The 18,152-nt window shown below is 45.7% G+C and overlaps 1 protein-coding gene across 1 annotated transcript in view; it reads left to right on the forward strand.

The window, feature by feature from the left end:
• Nucleotides 1–18,152, forward strand: part of LOC126253606 (RNA-binding protein Musashi homolog Rbp6) — a 1,376,810-nt gene that overhangs the window by 223,815 nt on the left and 1,134,843 nt on the right. The window contains exon 3 of the mRNA XM_049955272.1: nt 10,334–10,418. Coding sequence (XP_049811229.1) covers nt 10,334–10,418 — 85 coding nt within the window. The remainder of the gene's footprint in view (nt 1–10,333; nt 10,419–18,152) is intronic.

Below are 18,152 nucleotides of genomic sequence, written 5' to 3' on the forward strand. Positions count from 1 at the left end.
AGAGGCATTTTTGAACAGAGGGACACGTCATTGTATCGTTACCTTAGCAATTGAAGTTATTTCGTCAGTTAGCCATCTCTGATGTGAGTCCTGTTACTACCGGCTCGGCAAATTAAAACTGGCAAAGATAAAAAATTATCCAAATGGAACGGAAATCGATAGAACCGGTGTACATCTACAGAAAAGCACTTTCAGAAAAATTGGACTATTTACTGAAGGGAAAGAGCTTCACAAATGGAACAAGTTTATAAAATGTTGGATCACCTCTGACCCTTATGCAAGATGTTATTCAGAATGGCATCGATTGATAGAGTTGTTGGACATCCTCCTGAGGGACGTGATGCTAGATTCGGTCCAATTGGTGCGTTGGATCGCCAGCATCCCGAGCTGGTTGTAAGGCCCTGCGTATAATGCTACAAAAGTTCTGAGCTGGCCAGAGATCCGGAGATCTTCCTGCCAAAGTTAGGGTTTTGCAAGCACGAAGATAGGCAGTAGAAACTCTCGCCGTGTGCGAGCGGGCGTTATCTTGTTGAAATATAACCCCAGGTCGGCTTGCCATGAATGGCAAAAAAACTGGGCGTAAAATAACGTCGACATACCGCTGCACTGTGAGAGTGCCGCGGATCACAACTAAAGGCGCTATGACAAGAATTGGCACCCCAGACCATGACTCTAGGTTGTCGGGCCGTATGGCGGATAACAGTAAGGTTGGTACACTACCGCTCTCGAAGACGTGTCCAGACATGTCAACGGGGCTCATTTCGAAGCGGTATTCATGACTGAAGACAAATATACTCGAGTCGATCAGATTCCAGGCCGAAGATGTGTCTGGAGATGTCATGGACAGCTATGGGGTACCAACCTGACTGTCGCCCGCCTACGGCGGGGTACCATTTCTTTTCATTCCAGGGATCCCTTTCGTTGTCATAGGCCGCAACCTCACAGAAGAACGGTAAGTCGACGATATTCTACGCTCCGATTTTTTGCCCTTCATGGCAAGTCATCCTGGGCTTACATTTCAGCGGATAATGTTCGCCCGCACATGGCAAATGTCTCTACTGCTTGTCGTGTTTACCAGACCCTACTTCGGACAGCAAGGTCGCCGGGTCCCTCCAGAACTCAGAACGTTTGACGCATTAAGGGCAGGGCCCTTCAGTCTGCTTGGGATGTTGACTACTTTAAGTGCCAGATGGACCCTGTATGCCACGTTATCTCTCTGGAGGACATTCAGTAATTCTGTCAATCAGTGCCGAGCCGAATAACTGCTAGCATAGGGGGCAGAGATGAACCGATCCACATCTACCGATTCCCACCTTATTAGGATAATTTTTTTTGCTGGGCCATTTTTCTAATACAAGGACTTTTTTTCTTTTTTTTCCCAAAGGTCCGATCTACCGCGAACTTAAAACCAAAGCAAAAACCCTATTGTAGTTTTCCGCAGATGCGTTGGGCAATGTCCCTAGTATGACCGTAGATCGCGTAGCATGGCACTTTTCAGTTCTAAGCGCACAGTGTGCACGTGAAGATGCGTACTGCCTTTCGATGTCTTCATGCTGTGGGATGCCACCTGGTTTCATGCATATCACATAACGTACCTGCCATGCTTGACAGTGAAGTCCGGCAATGGTCGCGGTACTTTCAAAAAGGACGTACAGATGTTCATGGTGCAGACGGCCATGGAGATAAGAGAGTGGATCAGGCGATTCTAGAGTCATCTGAAAAGGCAATCAGAGCAAGTGAAGACGAATGTTGTCATCAGACATCGTTCTTTTTCATGACAATGCTCAGCCGCACACTGCAGCAGCAGGAGATGGCTCTGAGCACTATGGGACTCAACTGCTGAGGTCATTAGTCCCCTAGAACTTAGAACTAGTTAAACCTAACTAACCTAAGGACAGGCAGGATTCGAACCTGCGACCGTAGCAGTCTTGCGGTTCCAGACTGCAGCGCCTTTAACCGCACGGCCACTTCGGCCGGCCAGCAGGAGATCCCGGGTTCGAGTCCCGGTCGTGGCACACATTTTCAACATGTCCCCCATGATGTATATCAACGCCTGTTTGCAGCTAGGGTGTCGATTTAATTATCATTTCATTCTAGAGAACCTGCACTGTCATCAACGGTATCTGTTTCTTTCGGGAACAGACACTACCTTCATATATAGTTAAAATATGGCTACCCAGCCATTGAACTTCTTGTGCGAACGCACTCGCTATGCCCCAACTCGTAAGGGATTTGGTAGATTAATCTGCCACGAATAATAAGTGTGATGGGTAAACATCTATTAGGCGCACCACTAATGTAGACGTGTGGACATGTTAGGAATGTGCGTCTCACGGGCAGCGTGAAAGGGATAAGTCCCTGCAGGCGCACTATCCTCTATGCCCTCGGTGGCTCAGATGCTAAGTCTGCTTTAGGCAGTGGCGCGGCACGGACCTGCTGTCCCGGCCGCGGGCGCGCGTGGACGAGGAAGTGTTTACACCGCCGGTACTCGCGCGTGTTGTTGTCTGACTCGATCGCCATGGCGCACAATTTTCGAAAGACTACGCTCCAATTTACGTTCGACAACGAATATGCCAGACCCAAAGCTTTCGAAATAGAGCGTTTATTGAGGGACGAAGTTCGTTTACCTGCTGCAGACATAATTGGAATACACCTGTCCATTGTAAGCAGTACAATGTACCTAAAGATGACCGATGAAGCTGCGTGTGAAAGAACTCTCTCCGCTGCTCAAAGAGGATTTAAATTTCGACACTCTGATGGCCATATCAGCGATGTAACAGTAGCTCCTTCAGGATTAGGTGTGAGGGTCGTTCGGATCTTTGAATTGCCGTTTGAGGTGCCCGAATCGATGGTTACTGCATCGCTGCGACCATATGGAACGGTACTTAGTCATACGCCTGAACGCTGGGCTAGTTTTAATACCTATCCTGTGCTAAACGGCGTGCGACAGGTGCGGATCGCCCTTACTAAACATATCCCGTCTTATTTATACATTGGCGGATGTCGAGCTATTGTGATCTACGATGGCCAGCCACGCACCTGTTCTGGCTGTGGTGGAGAAGGACATATCCGCTCGGAGTGCATACAACGCCGCGTCGTGCAACTGCCACATGGAGACGCGTTACAGCGAGAAGTTCCCACGCAACTGCCGATGACGTACGTGTCGGTGGCCCGCCGGGAAGTGTTGCCAAGTTCGGAGCGTGACAAGGACGTGTTTATGCAAGAGCAGACCGAGTTACGGGAGCATGGAGGTGACTCGGAGAATGTCCCTACACCCATGTCACGACAGTTGAGGGAGGAACCTTCCGAAAACTCACATGTAGCACGCGACGTGGAAGTGGAGGTCCAGACGGTGGCGCCGGCAACGGACCAACGAACGACCGACGAACACAGTGAGGCAGCAGAGGGCAGGGCACGCAAACAGCGATCGCCGAAACATCGCAAAAAGCGTCGCCATAGTTCGGGTGACACGTCCCCCTCTAGCCTTGGGGACACGGAAGGTATCCTAGCGGAAGAACTGTCTGACACAGAACACGTGCCTTTAGAGGACGCTGACAGGATTCCGTCCGATGGTGACCGGATGTCCTGCCCTTCAGATGGTCCCTCTTCATTGACACCGACTGACCCAGCGCTGCCGACGAAGGAGTCAGGGACACCAATGTCCCGGCAGCCACGTCGAAATACATCAGAGGACGTTTCTCGGATGGATGACCACTGCGACTGGGCGGAACCAGTCGAGGACCTACAGGAATTGCCACCCCCAAATGATGACCACTCACCTACAGGATGCACACCACGGAACGACAACGAAGGAGGGCAGCCCGTTGGCGGGCACCCCTCTGAGCACGAATAGTGGACTAAAGCCCTTGGAGTTCTCAATGACATGACACGAGCATGACAACGACAACGAACCAAGCATATAAGGTGGGCACAGTGAACATTAACACCGCACGTTCGCTTGCAAAGATGCAACTTCTCCGGGACATGATTTACGCCACAGACGTTGATATTCTGCTGATGCAGGAAACCTTCAATGCTGCTTTTCCCGACGTGCATGGATACAACACTTATCTAGCGCCGACTCCAGATGGAGGACGTGGCACAGCGATACTAGTCCGGGAAGGGATTCCGATGTGTGACCTCGATTACCTTCCTTCGGCTCGGGGTTTGGCTATGACCGTGAACGGCATTCGTATCGTCAACATCTATGCACCCTCCGGATCTGACAATCGACAGGCGCGTGCACGATTCTACTCGGAGGAGATTGCCCCCCTATTCCATGGGAGGTATGACCACATCTTGGTAGGGGGGGATTTTAACTGTGTACTCACACCGAAGGATCAAACTCCTAATTTCAGCTCCTGCCACGCATTGAACACGATCTGCCGGGACATGGCCCTTATGGACACGTGGGAAAAGATCCATGGGCAGCGAGAGGGCTACACGTATTTTACTAGCCACTCGGCGAGCAGGCTGGATCGGATTTATGTTTCTGACGGATTAAGAGATCACGTGTTGGCTGCTGAACGTTGGCCCACAGCTTTTACGGATCACCATGCGTATTTATGCACGTTAACCCTCCCACGGCAGCGGGTCTGGCGGAGTCGTAGTTCCTGGAAACTTAATTCCTCCTTATTGGTGGATCTCGAATGTCGCCAGCGGATCGAAGAAACATGGCAGACTTGCACTCGCCGTCTGCCGCTGCACCGTACGGTTCTTTCGTGGTGGCTGCAGTGTGCAAAACCGGCGATACGAAGAGCTCTCATCACGTATGGCAAGGAAAAAGCGAAATGGCTCCGAGATACACTTGACTATTACTACATGGTGCTCCGCGACCTGTCCTCCAGGGCCCCATCGCCCGAACGTCAAGCGGAAGTCCATCGCATTCAGGCCTGCATTTTATCGATCACGAGACGTCGACTGGAGGGACTTTCGATCCGTGCTCGGTGCTTGGACAACGTCGATGGGGAACTTATTGGCATGCATCATGTGTCCAAGGGACATGCGCGTAATCGCCGATCCCTAATCACAGTCCTCCATGATGACGATGGTCGGCCCTTGACGTCACAACAGGCCATTGCTGCTGAGTTTCTAGAGCATTACCGCCTCCTTTTCACTGGGACGCCGACGGACAATCGGACAGGAGAAGAAATTTTGCGACAGATGCAAACGGAGGTGGATGGTCCGGATGCAGAGGCGCTATTGGAACCCCTAACGGAAGATGACATCCGGGGCGCACTCGCGAAGGGTGCGGTGCATAAATCCCCTGGGCCAGATAGGTTGACACTCGAATTTTACCGCGCATTTGCGGATTTAATGATGTCCCAGCTGGTATTGATGTATAACGAGTTATTGAGCCCTGACACGGACGTTCCGTCGCAGTTCATGGCGGGACTGCTTATAGCAATACCGAAATCGACAGCGAGTGACAGCGCCCATCAATTTAGACCGCTCACGATGCTCAATACTGACTATAAGATCTTTGCGCGAATGTTGGCGGCAAGGCTCAAGATTGTAATATCCAAGACAATACCACCAGACCAGGCTTGTCTAGGGGTTCGGAGCAACATACATTCTATCCTCGGCGAATACCGTGACGTAATTTCCCTGACGGAAGCTTGTCGCATGCGAGCGGCGTTCGTATCGGTGGATTTTGATCGTGCCTTTGACAGGATCAACCATGATTTCCTTGACTCGACCATGAGACGCATGGCGATACCACAGGATTTTATTACCGTCCTCATGCGCCTCCTTCGCGGCGCTTCTTCGACGGTGAGAGTCAATGGCAGGGAGGTAGGAACGATTCCTGTTCGCAGCTCAGTTAGGCAAGGATGTCCCTTGTCGATGATACTGTTTACAATAGCGCTCGAACCATTGATGCAGACTCTTAGACGGACTCTAACAGGCGTCCGACTCCGTGCGAGCTCCTTCACGTGTCGTGCATATGCCGACGACTTGATGATACTCGTCCGGTCGGAGAACGAAGTCAGTCAGGTGGTTACCCTTCTTACTACTTACGGGGTAGCTGCGGGAAGCAGGGTCAACACGAATAAAACCAAGATCATGCACATCGGTCGAGGGCTGGATGCTCTGCGAAGTCCGTTTACGACGGTGGACATCTTGCGATGTTTAGGTGTCTTGTTCACCCGATCGCTACGGCAATCAGCGGCGGCGAGCTATCGACGTCTCCTCCAGAACGTCCGACTGCACATACGCAACAATTCACTCCGAACGCATGACCTGCTCCAAAGGGTGGACTACACTAATGTTCACCTGGCCTCGCGACTGCCGCACTTGGCACAGGTACTGCCAATGCCACATGGTATCGCTGACAGATTAATGGCGGCCTTTGGATACTATGTCAGCCAAGGAATGTTGTTTAAGATCAGATACGAGACTTTAACTCTCCCACACCATTCTGGAGGACTTAACCTCACGGATGTGCGGAACAAGGCTCTAGCTCTATACCTGCGAGCGACGCTACGAACTTGGAACCAGCGGCAACACGCCATCACGTCGGCCATCCTGGATGTGCTTCTTCCAACGTCCTTTGAACCACCGGTAGCAGTAGGCACCATCTCGCCCTCGTTTTCTCACGTCGCGCGATTTTTTGTTGATTTTAGTTATGTTCAGTTACAGATACCTTCTACCAGAATCCCCACTACCCGTGAGATATATCGATACTTGCGGCGTCATCATGGCAGCAATGTTGTCGAACTTAAATACCCAACACGAAACTGGCGACAGATTTGGCGAGCTGTCCACACACCACTCCTCACCACAGCAGCGCGATCGTCATGGTATACATTAATCAACCGAAAGACGGTCAACCGCCAACGATTGTACGACATTCGCATGGTGGATTCCCCGCTCTGCCTTAGCTGTGGCATGCAGGACACCGACGAACACTCTCTGGAGTGCGGTGAGGCAAAGGATGTTTGGCGGCTGACGCAACGCATCATGGCCCTCCTCCGACACACCGACGAATCAACGATCACGACGGACGCTTTATTTTTCCCTGACCCTGTCTTTTTCCCCTCACAAAAAACATCGGCAATCCGATGGATTGGAGGACACGCATCGCACTACGTGCTCTCGCGGACCTTGATATCGGTCATGGACTATTGGCATTATCTACTAGAACAACACGAAATCATCAGACGCCACTCTAAATATAAAACGCATTTTGCGAACTTTCTAGGCAGCATGTTTCATAACCCCCCGAAGCGGTGGGGAGTCCCAGGTTTACGTTGTGTCGAGGGATAGGATTTACTCCCAGTGAAGTGACGAGGATGTCACTTCGGCCCTATATTTATTTCCCTTCTTTTTTATATATGATTTTTCTTTTGGGACATTAAAATTAAATGAATAAATAAAATATTATTGTTACTACAAAAAATTAACAAAAAAATAAAATAAAAAAAGATGGATAGAGCGTCTGCCATGTAAGCAGGAGATCCCGGGTTCGAGTCCCGGTCGGGGCACACTTTTTCAACATGTCCCCAATGATGTATATCAACGCCTGTTTGAAGCTATGGTGTCGATTTATCATTTCATGCAAGAGAATGTCTTCCATAGCATAATACTGGTCCCACCAGCCCTGCGTCCGTGGCGCGCTTCACGTTTCGAGCCGCCGTTCACCTCGATGACGGCGTTTGTGGAGACGACCGTCGACCCACTGTAGCAAAAGTGTTACACTCGGCGAGCCGACACATTTCTATTCATCGACGGTCGAATCCCGATGGTCCCGTGCCCACTGTAATCTTAATTGACTATTTCGTTGGATCAACATGCGAACACGTATGCGTGGTCGGCTGTGGAGTTCCATGTTCAACAATGTACGATGAACGGTGGGCTCGTAAACACTTGTGCGTGCACCAGCACTGTGCTCTTTCGGCAGAGAAGCCACAGATCAGCACCTATCCTACTTTACAGAGCTGAGGCTCCGAACCCCACGTTCTATGAGTAGTCGTGGACGTCCAATAGTTCAACGGCTGTTGGTAGTTCCACTGACCTTCTACCTCTTTTCGTAGATGCTCACGACAGTAGCACGTGGACATTCGACCAGCTTAGCCGTTTTCGAGATACGCTTCACAGGCTCTGCATAATAAGCATAATAATAATCTACGCTTTAAGACTTTTATCCATTGTGGATGTGGAGCACTGCGACTGTGGTGTGAACAGGTTTTCAGAAATTACTGCAACCAGTCGCCTTTTATGTAGATGTATTTTATTTAACCATGACCGGTTTCGAGCTGCCTAGCAACTCATCATCAGATGGTGTATACATTTAGTGCTTTTTAGTACCCATTGTGTGGGTGGTTGAGTATCTGTGGAAATAAATCTTTTTGCAGGTATATATATCTCTTTTAGGACGTATTTTTGAAACCATTGTGTCTTGCTCTTTTAGGACGTATTTTTGAAACCATTGTGTCTTGTTTTTCACAATTTCACAAGTTAAAACTTTCACTAGATGTATATTACTTTTATGAGGCACTGTTGGAAACATATATCTCGTTTTACGTAAACATCGCTGAACACACTTAGCCACAGATACGAATACAGGATTTACACATTATAAATGTGTAAATCCTGTATTCGTATCTGTGGCTAAGTGTGTTCAGCGATGTTTACGTAAAACGAGATATATGTTTCCAACAGTGCCTCATAAAAGTAATCTACATCTAGTGAAAGTTTTAACTTGTGAAATTGTGAAAAACAAGACACAATGGTTTCAAAAATACGTCCTAAAAGAGCAAGACACAATGGTTTCAAAAATACGTCCTAAAAGAGATATATATACCTGCAAAAAGATTTATTTCCACAGATACTCAACCACCCACACAATGGGTACTAAAAAGCACTAAATGTATACACCATCTGATGATGAGTTGCTAGGCAGCTCGAAACCGGTCATGGTTAAATAAAATACATCTACATAAAAGGCGACTGGTTGCAGTAATTTCTGAAAACCAATCTACGCTTTGTCAAAGTCTCTTTTTTTCAACGGATTTCCCCATTAGCAGCCATATATCTTCGCTAGAGTGATCCCCCGTCCGTGTGAGTTCCGTTTACATTTTTTCGTTACCGCGTCACGTGCCTGAAATGCCACCAGGCGGGATCCAACCTCGTAATGGGCAGTGGTCATAAAGTTTTGGCTTATCACTGTATGGGCAAAGTAGGTGGAGGGTGTAGCTAAATGTTGCAAATGAAAAATTTTTGACTTTTATTGTGGCTTCGATTTCGCGACCGATCGGACCTTAAAAATAAATAACTCTCGTATGTTGTCCACTGTTGATATCCTATTTGGAGTAAAGTGAATACGGCGGAGCAGCTAAGTAGCTGATTGGTAGTCATGTAAGTGACTTTCTTCATTATGTACACTCTTCTTTCAAATGGCTCAAATGGTTCTGAGAACTACGGGATTTAACATCTTAGGTCATCAGTTCCCTAGAACTTAGAACTACTTAAACCTAACTAACCTAAGGACATCATACACATCCACGCCCGAGATAGGATTCGAACCTACGACCGTAGCAGTCGCGCGGTTCCGGACTGAAGCGCCTAGAACCGCTCGGCGACCATCTTTTATGTTTTATAAAATCTTATGTTGTGAAGAGGAGTTATAGCAATATCGTACCATCAAATGCAGAGATTTTTAGCTAAAATAAATGAGCAAAATTGGTATACCTTACCGCGGTAGTATCTTGCGTTAATTCGTTTAATTCGTCTGAACCTGTGAGGTGTTACGAGCCAATTCTCTCTTTTTACAGCCATGAGTCTTCATAAAAGTGCGAAGTAGTGTAGAGGATACATTCCTGGTGCGAGTTGAAGGACGTCAGTCGTAGCGTATTCACTGTACAGTTGCAGTTCAAGAATCAGCTAGACACAAATGTCCGTTGCGACGTTTTAATCTGCCATGAGATGTAATATTCAGTACGCTGCTCACTGTTGGCATATAGCTTCTCACTTATTAACATTGCTGTTGCATGCGCTGAATAATAGAGGAAACGGTTGTAACGCACCCGTCACTGGTTTTGACGTGCAGTCAGATCAGTGAAACTAATTTGGAGCACCACGGCCTGCTGAAACGCCGAGATGACGCCGATTCTTTGCTGTTTATGAAATTAATTTGCTGCAAGCGCTGTGTGCCTCCTTCTTCATTCTCTCTCTCTCTCTCTCTCTCTCTCTCTCTCTCTTTCTTTCTTTCTTTCCTTTTACCAGCCTTAGATTTACAGTTTTACTGTGTATTCTTGTCTAGCTGTTGTCTGCCTACGCAAGTAGATGTCTGTTTTCCTTCTTGTTAGTAAAATTTTCTTATGTTGTCTTATAGGGGCTTCGGGTTTATCACGTTCGCCGACCCGGCTAGCGTAGATAAGGTTTTAGCCCAAGGCACGCACGAGCTAGACGGTAAAAAGGTACCGTAGACACTTTTACTTCTATTACTATTGCTGCTGCGGCCTCCGCGCAGCACCTATCGCTTTTGGTTCCATCTTTATTAATTTGGTGACAACGACTCTGAGGGAAATTTCATCGAGCTCGACAAACGACCTGCTGACGGACGTGTCACTGTTCATTCGGGCAGATGAAATGCTTGATTCTAAAATGCAGTTTTTGCTTGTCGGTGCAGTGTACGTCAGTGTGACGCGGAGAGGTGCCGAGAGAAATGCACCGATCGAATTTTTCTCTGCAACATCTCTCGGCCGTCACAGAGGTAAGTGGCTTGTGTAGAGACTTGCTGCTCGTGCAGGAAGGAAACACTTTGCATTTCATTCTTCAAGGAGCTGGCATACATTGTAGCAAAGGATGCCCGCGAATTAAAACAGGTTTCATTCCTTTTTTACTATTCATATGAAAGTGAAATTCTTCCCGTTTGTTGTTGACGATGTAGCTAGTTAACACACGTTTTTTTTTACACTCGGTAGTTTAGATTTTTTTTATATAATCTCGTCAGGGGAATCATTAGAGTCGCTGTCTTCGATGTGGAAGGCTCCGGGTTCGATTCCAGGTAAATCTGGACATCTGGAATGGGTTCCAGCCTCGTGAGGTCAAATGATGAGTTGCTTGAATTTAAAAGCAGAGGTACTATCAGGAGTCATCCACTGCCTGTAACGGCTTAATGACTGAAGTGCCTGGGGACACGCTAATCACATGTCCCGTTATCATAGATTACTCCTCGTACTGCCTTATAGGGAGCAGTCGGCCAGTCGGAACAGTTGTAAGAGGTGTTTACATTTAGTTTCGAATCTTCTGTTCACTGGAGTTAAATATCTTAAAGTACGATCTGTCAGTTTAGGCCTAACCATGGCTGTTATGAATATCAACCGAAATACGCAGAATAACTGTAACTGGCCACATTTACTGATCTTTATGCTATTCGTTTCAGACTCTTATACATCTGTCTTCAAGCGCATTGATTTAAATTCAAAATGCATATACGATTATTACATGCGATTATTTTTTAGGTAAACTGTACCCCTGTGGCTGTCTTCTGGAATGCTTAGAGATGAGGTCCTTAAATAAGACTCATTACGGTCATTCGTGTACATCATTTCAAAGGTGAATATGGTAGAGACACTCACATGCATAATGTCAAGTTCGCATGCGGTTTCATTTAGAGTGTAATTACCGAACTTGCTAACATATTTGTCGCGAAATAAGACCTATGTTCTCTCCTCTTAGACGACTTTTGATCACTAGGAAGCTAACTCCGAAAACACGTCTTTATCAGATGAAAGAGAGTACTAATGAATTTGCCAATGTGGAAAATTAGGCTACAGAAATATCTCGAACTTAGTGTCCGCATCACGCTGAAGCCGTATAACAGACTAGGCCTCACACACAAACATTGTTTTTCACAGACAGTGCTCTACCACGTGCGCTATTTGATCACGTTTCAGGGATATTCCAGATTTCTTAGTGACATTTTGGAGGAGTTAGTTTGTGGGGGGTGCTCAATTGTACGAGGATTTTCCTTGAAATGAAGGTTCGACGAACCGACCAATACAGGGATAAGTTTTCTTTCTTTTTGTATTATGTCATTAATTCTCGGCACGGTGAGCAGCTCTCCCAAAGTAAAGCATTTCAGTCGAGAACTTTGAACTGTTTCCAAGTTCTGATGAACTGTATCTTCATAACGTTAGCAATGAGCATGGAGCCATGCTTGGGGAAATCAGTGAATAATATACTCTCGTTGCCGTGAAAGGACGTTCTCTTCGTATTTCACGTTCCGAAAATTCTCGTGGTCGTACTGCAGGCTTTGCCGTTGGACTCGAAACGTTTGCACAAGGTAACATTAACCATGACCATTCGGGGATATGAAGAAACTTTATGTACGTCCAGATATACAATCATATTTTGAATCCATTATTCCCTTCATCAGATGATGTATATGGTCATTCCGCTTAAATTTTCCGATGTTGTTTATGTTTTGATACTGGGCTAGTTGAAAGGATGGCTTACTTCTGCCAAAATACTCGTGCAACTTACAGCTACTCAAATTGGAAGCTGTTCTACTATGACAATGTTTCCGTGGCTCTACCAGCACATTATATTAGGACACAACGCATCAGTTGCGAATGATCGTCACGCACTTCACACGTCTCCATTTTGAAATCATTTGTGTCACTTAATTTGTGACTATAATTTTTTTTTCTTCAAAAACCTCAGCACTCAAAGAGTGAACCTTACTTTTCGGTTCTGCTGAAAACGCCTCCTTTTACAACGGGTGATAAATAAAATACTCCTATTATCGTCACTCGCGTCATACTCAAAGACTAGAGAATTTGAACGGGTGACGTATGATTAGGTTATCAATCGTCCCACAATTTGTCAATATTAATTGTAAATACAATTTCTTCCACCTTTCGAGTTCCTTCGCGTCAGTGACACATCTTCAGTTAGTCGTCGGTAGTGGTTATTAAACGTGTTTATCTGACCGTCGTCTACACTACTTCCTCTTCTCTTTCATTAATACTGTCTTTCACAAAATATTTTGACAGCTCTTTGAATAAAAAGAAAAAAGTGGTGTTTGAGTCTGTCTCACTCTAAATAGTTACATGGTATTGTAAGATTAACAGTTGCGGGCCTCGAGAACAACGTATGTCCGTGTTTCCTTTTTGTAAAAATAGCTGCACAGCTCTTTCCACGTTTTGAAACTAGCATTAACAATACAGAACGAAAGCAAAGTGTTTATCCTTCCTCGCCAGCAGGAGGTATTAGTGTTGTTTGGAGAGTGGTCAGTGCCCGATTAGAACTCATAGTCTGTCAGCAAATTAATAACGATGCGTTTGCTGTAGAGTAATTAACATAAAGATCAATGTCTTATAGTTATAGCCTTATAAACATTTACATTAGTACAAGTACATAATGAGTAATAGAATAGTCGTAGCTATTAAGGTACAAATAGAGTTGGATTTTCTGTGGTGTGGAGTACTCTTCGTTCTACCATACATTTGTCGCGGTGTTTTAGCTCACTAACAACTTGTCCAGTGCTATAGACTAGTTTTATCTAGAATCAGAGCAGGAACATAATTCAGATGATAGTGAAAGTAAACTTTGAGAGAGATTAATTGTAGAAAATTGCTAGTTTTACAACATTCAGTGTTCATTTCTGTAACCTAGGTTTCATCTCTAGCAAACTTTTAAGAGAAGCTGATGTGACCTTCACAGAATTTTCTATTGTATAGTGTTGTCAGTTTCTGTAAGAGACCCTTCCAGAATTATGAAAGGAGAGAAGATTCACGGAGACGGATCCACCAGGAGGTAAGTCCCAACAACAACAAAATAATCTTTTACTACATGGTCAGAGCTTAATTCAGTTAAAGGAGGGATCATATGCGAGTACACACTTTACAATAAAATGTGACCATTGACTGAAATCGTGTGAAGCCATCATTACCGGGAATTTCACCACCTGCTTTCAAGGCTACTATTTTTCATAATACATTGTACATCTTCTTCCCTTCCACTGGTTCTTGTGTGACAAAGAATGCTTACTGTATGAAATCACAGGCAAGTTTCATCAATGATCGTATTAACGCTACCTTATAGGTACTCATGCTTACAGATGCTCAGAAGGAGGGGGATAATGGGGCCAATGGGAATAAAGTGTTAAAGTGTTCGGTCAGCTTGCGGATTTATGACTTCCTAATTTTCAAATTTTTCTTATGATACTGATTGTCTCCCTGTGTCACAGAACTGCTAATAGCTTACATTTAGTGGGGTGGCCTCCTTAGATACCCAGCCAAACTATGAAAACAAGAGATAGAAATGGCTCTGAGCACTATGGGACTTAACATCTTAGATCATCATTCCCCTAGAACTTAGAACTAGTTAAACCTAACTAACCTAAGGACATCACACACATCCATGCCCGAGGCAGGATTCGAACCTGCGACCGTAGCAGTCGCGCGGTTCCGGACTGCGCGCCTAGAACCGCGAGACCACCGCGGCCGGCAACAAGAGATATGCAGCATCATCCGCAAACTAATACATCCCGACACTGCCAGAGAGCGTAAGTCACCGTTAAGCAGACATTCCTAAACAATAACCCATCTCATTCTCTTAGTCCACAACTACCGATATCAGACTGGTTCTTATTCATACATATTTAGTTAAGTAATGTGTTAGGAATGCAGTCTCACACTATCGAATTAAATGAACTTCTAGCAGAACAACGAAAGTAATCTCTGTCTCAGCCATCATTAAGCAGAGGTAAAATTATTCGTTGCTTACGGCGCTACGTTTGATACAGTTTTCCTCGAAGAATTTTTACCTCTTTCTTAGAATAAGTCAAACACCTTCAGTATCACATTATCTGCAGTCGACGCAAAGATTCGTGGAGTTTTCGACTTAATTTTGACGGTAGACACACGTAGGATATATTTATTTAGGAAATGTTACTGTCGGTAGATATTAACTCCGATCTCAGGGACAAATTGGTTTCTGTAAATCGTTCTAAAATGGGTGATGCATTATTCCATTGAGTTTTGAATTCTTTCGGTACGTTACTTATAATATCGCAATACAGAAGAGATTTACTTATACATCGTAATTTTTTTCCAAGCGATGCTCAGATTCCATAACTGTTGTTGCTTTATGTGCCATATGGTATCGTTTTAGTAACGTGTCACAATCACAACCTGTACGAGCCGCTCTTTGTCTCAAGATCTTTTATAAATGAATTAGCCATAAATTTCTCCGTTCCATTGCAGCACAGTTATGAAATTGTCCTCATATATATATATATATATATATATATATATATATATATATATATATATATATACTTTTTTTTAATAGCGTGCAGACACGCAGAAAGTTGCACGATAGTATGTCATTTCAAGTTCAGCAAAAGGTTTGCTTCGAAACGTTGTAATGAGACGTGATTATTTGATTGCTCACACAGATAATCAGTTACCAGTGACATCTGTAGTTATATGTATTCCGTATCCTTTCATTATATTTTGTTTCTCGTGCCTTTATTTTAAAGTTGTGTTGATCTCACCCATGAAGAAAGTATACGGGGACGCTGTAATGGACATCAGCAAAGAACGGCGTTGGGTGAAGAAGTTAGGTGGCGGAAAAACGGACACTGCAGATAAACCGCACAGCGGCCAGAGAGTGACATCTGTCACAGATACCAATCGAGGACGTGCTGAAGAAGTGATTCAACGAGACGGACGCGTTAGGGTTCACAATCAACATCGAAACTTGGGTTTTTAAAACCCTGGGTCAAGAAGCAAAGCCATGAATTTTATCAAACTGGTTTTGACGCCTGGATTAAACGATGGTGCAGCTGTGTACAACTGCATGGTGGCTGTGTGGAACGGTGGTCTTGTGAAGAGGACAGTTCGGGCTATATGATCTCTACTACTTCCGTTGTTATATGTTCATTATTAAATTGTTCGTGACACAACAGTGTTACTATTTGATCCACACTCGTACCTCTGAATTAGTCGCCCAACAGTCAGCAGTGTTTTCAAATCAGACCAATGTGGTTGTGTCACTGTTGTGTAATTAGTTTCGACAGACAAATATTGCAGGGCTTTCGCAGACATGTGTGGTTCCACGAATTGGGGTCAGAGAACCGCCGGTCTGAAGTGCAATGGTTCCCGATTGTCATAATTTTAATTTGTGTGGTAAATAACTTCGTGGGTGGTGTTACACGACGCATGCCGAAGTACGTCTGTTTAGAGGTGAAAACGGCCGTCATTGACGGCCATTTTAAGCGCTGAGCAGTATGCAGTATCGACCCTCTACATCAGCGCTTGCGGCGTTTATCCGCTGCGACTGCTGTTACGCGGGTGTCGTTTGTCCACACTCGCGCTGGTGTCGTGTTTATCTTTTAGCGACTTTATGGCCGATGTCAGCTGTGCGCAGTTAGTGAAGAGAGGGTCGGACCGCTCTCTCATTAATTAAACTAAGCTGTTTGCTTCCGTGTCCAAGAGTTCGCCACTGATTATAAGTACGTAATCCCTTCCGGCCGTAGGCAAACATTAAGGCACGCTTTCACTTTCGACAGGGGATGTGCCAGTTTATACAGCGAGCGAGTGAGTTGGCCGATGTAACTATTTCAGCGGTGACTGGGCAAACACTCTCAACAAGAGCATGAAGCTCCGGCGACAGACGATATCGCAAGCCTGCCTTTAAGCCACGCTAAGTGGCGCATCCCGTGTTCACTCCGTTGCTTGAGGCCATCTACTGCTGACGTTGAATGGTTACAAATGGAAACACGAACGATGGCGTAGCAGCTCTCTTGAGTTTGGGAGTCTCAAATGTAACAATTGTTCAACAAAAACGAACGGCTGCAGTGCAGTTTAAAGGGACCTGCACAGAGGAAATGCCATTAAACTGATCTTACAAGAGTATGCCGCGACGTTAGGACCACGGATTGACTTCAAACTTTGTACACCTGTAACAGACAATTAAAACAACACATTGTGAAGGTAGTAAGGTGCAATACTCAGGCAATTCCTAGAAAATCGCAAGAGAAGTTCTAAGCGTCTATTATGTAACTGATGTATCTTTGTGAAGCTATCGGCAATAAGAATTTATTGTGGTCAAGTGGTTGGCGTTCGCGCTTCGCCAGAGTGTCGTGGACAAGGCAACGGTTCCAATCCCGCTAAAAGGAGTCACCTTCATTTTTGTACTACCAGTGTAAGTTCTGTGATATTCAAAAAAATTGCACGTACAAAGGGGCTCTGAGCACTATGCGACTTAACTTCTGACGTCATCAGTCGCCTAGAACTTAGAACTAATTAAACCTAACTAACCTAAGGACATCACACACATCCATTGCCGAGGCAGGATTCGAACCTGCGACCGTTGCGGTCGCTCGGCTCCAGACTGTAGCGCCTAGAACCGCACGCTTGCACGTACACCTTTCGTTCTTGCTACATTAGCAACGTATCATTCCTGCTTTGATTCTGATTTCACGGCTGCCTGGCTGTCTTAATAGTAGTAGATGCTACGGTCCTTGTAGCACATACGCATATTCTCCTCCACACATGTCCTGATTGCAGTAATTGCTCCTTGGAATACCGAGGCCATTTTTCCTACAGAGATGATGCCCTCCAGTCTTGGTTGAACCCTGTACACCCCTGCCCCAACCCATCAACGACCCATCAACGAACCAAACGGTGTCGAACTGTTTTTTCCCACTGCTCCCTGCTTCCAATTATTATATTGTAAGGCTTGTTTAAGCAGCTGGGAGTTATTATATAGTCGGCTGGCATTTTCCCAGCCATTCCTAGATTCCTATATTTACCACACTTATTATCTTAGTCTGCGATTCTGGATATCCCAATGAGATCCAGTTTTTACCAGTTTTAAGTCTGTATGCTCAGCTGCTGTCTCCATCTTGACCCAAAGGTGTAGTGGAGGCATGTCCAGCATGGCTTGCATCCCAGCGGTTGGTGTGCTGCTTATTCCGCCTGTTATGACTAAGCAGGCCAGTCTCTGCACCTTAGCAAGCTCCTTAGCTACAACCCGCTGTTCTACCTTCTTCCACCACACTACGGCCCCATAGAAAATCCCAGGTCTAACCACTGTGGTGTATATCCAGTGCATACATCTTGGACTTAGGCCCCAGTTCTTACCATATGCCCTTCTGGTACTCATTAGAGCACCTTTCGCCTTGGAGCAGATGC

The sequence above is a fragment of the Schistocerca nitens genome, chromosome 1 (genome assembly GCF_023898315.1).
Source record: "Schistocerca nitens isolate TAMUIC-IGC-003100 chromosome 1, iqSchNite1.1, whole genome shotgun sequence".
NCBI classification, from domain to species: domain Eukaryota; kingdom Metazoa; phylum Arthropoda; class Insecta; order Orthoptera; family Acrididae; genus Schistocerca; species Schistocerca nitens.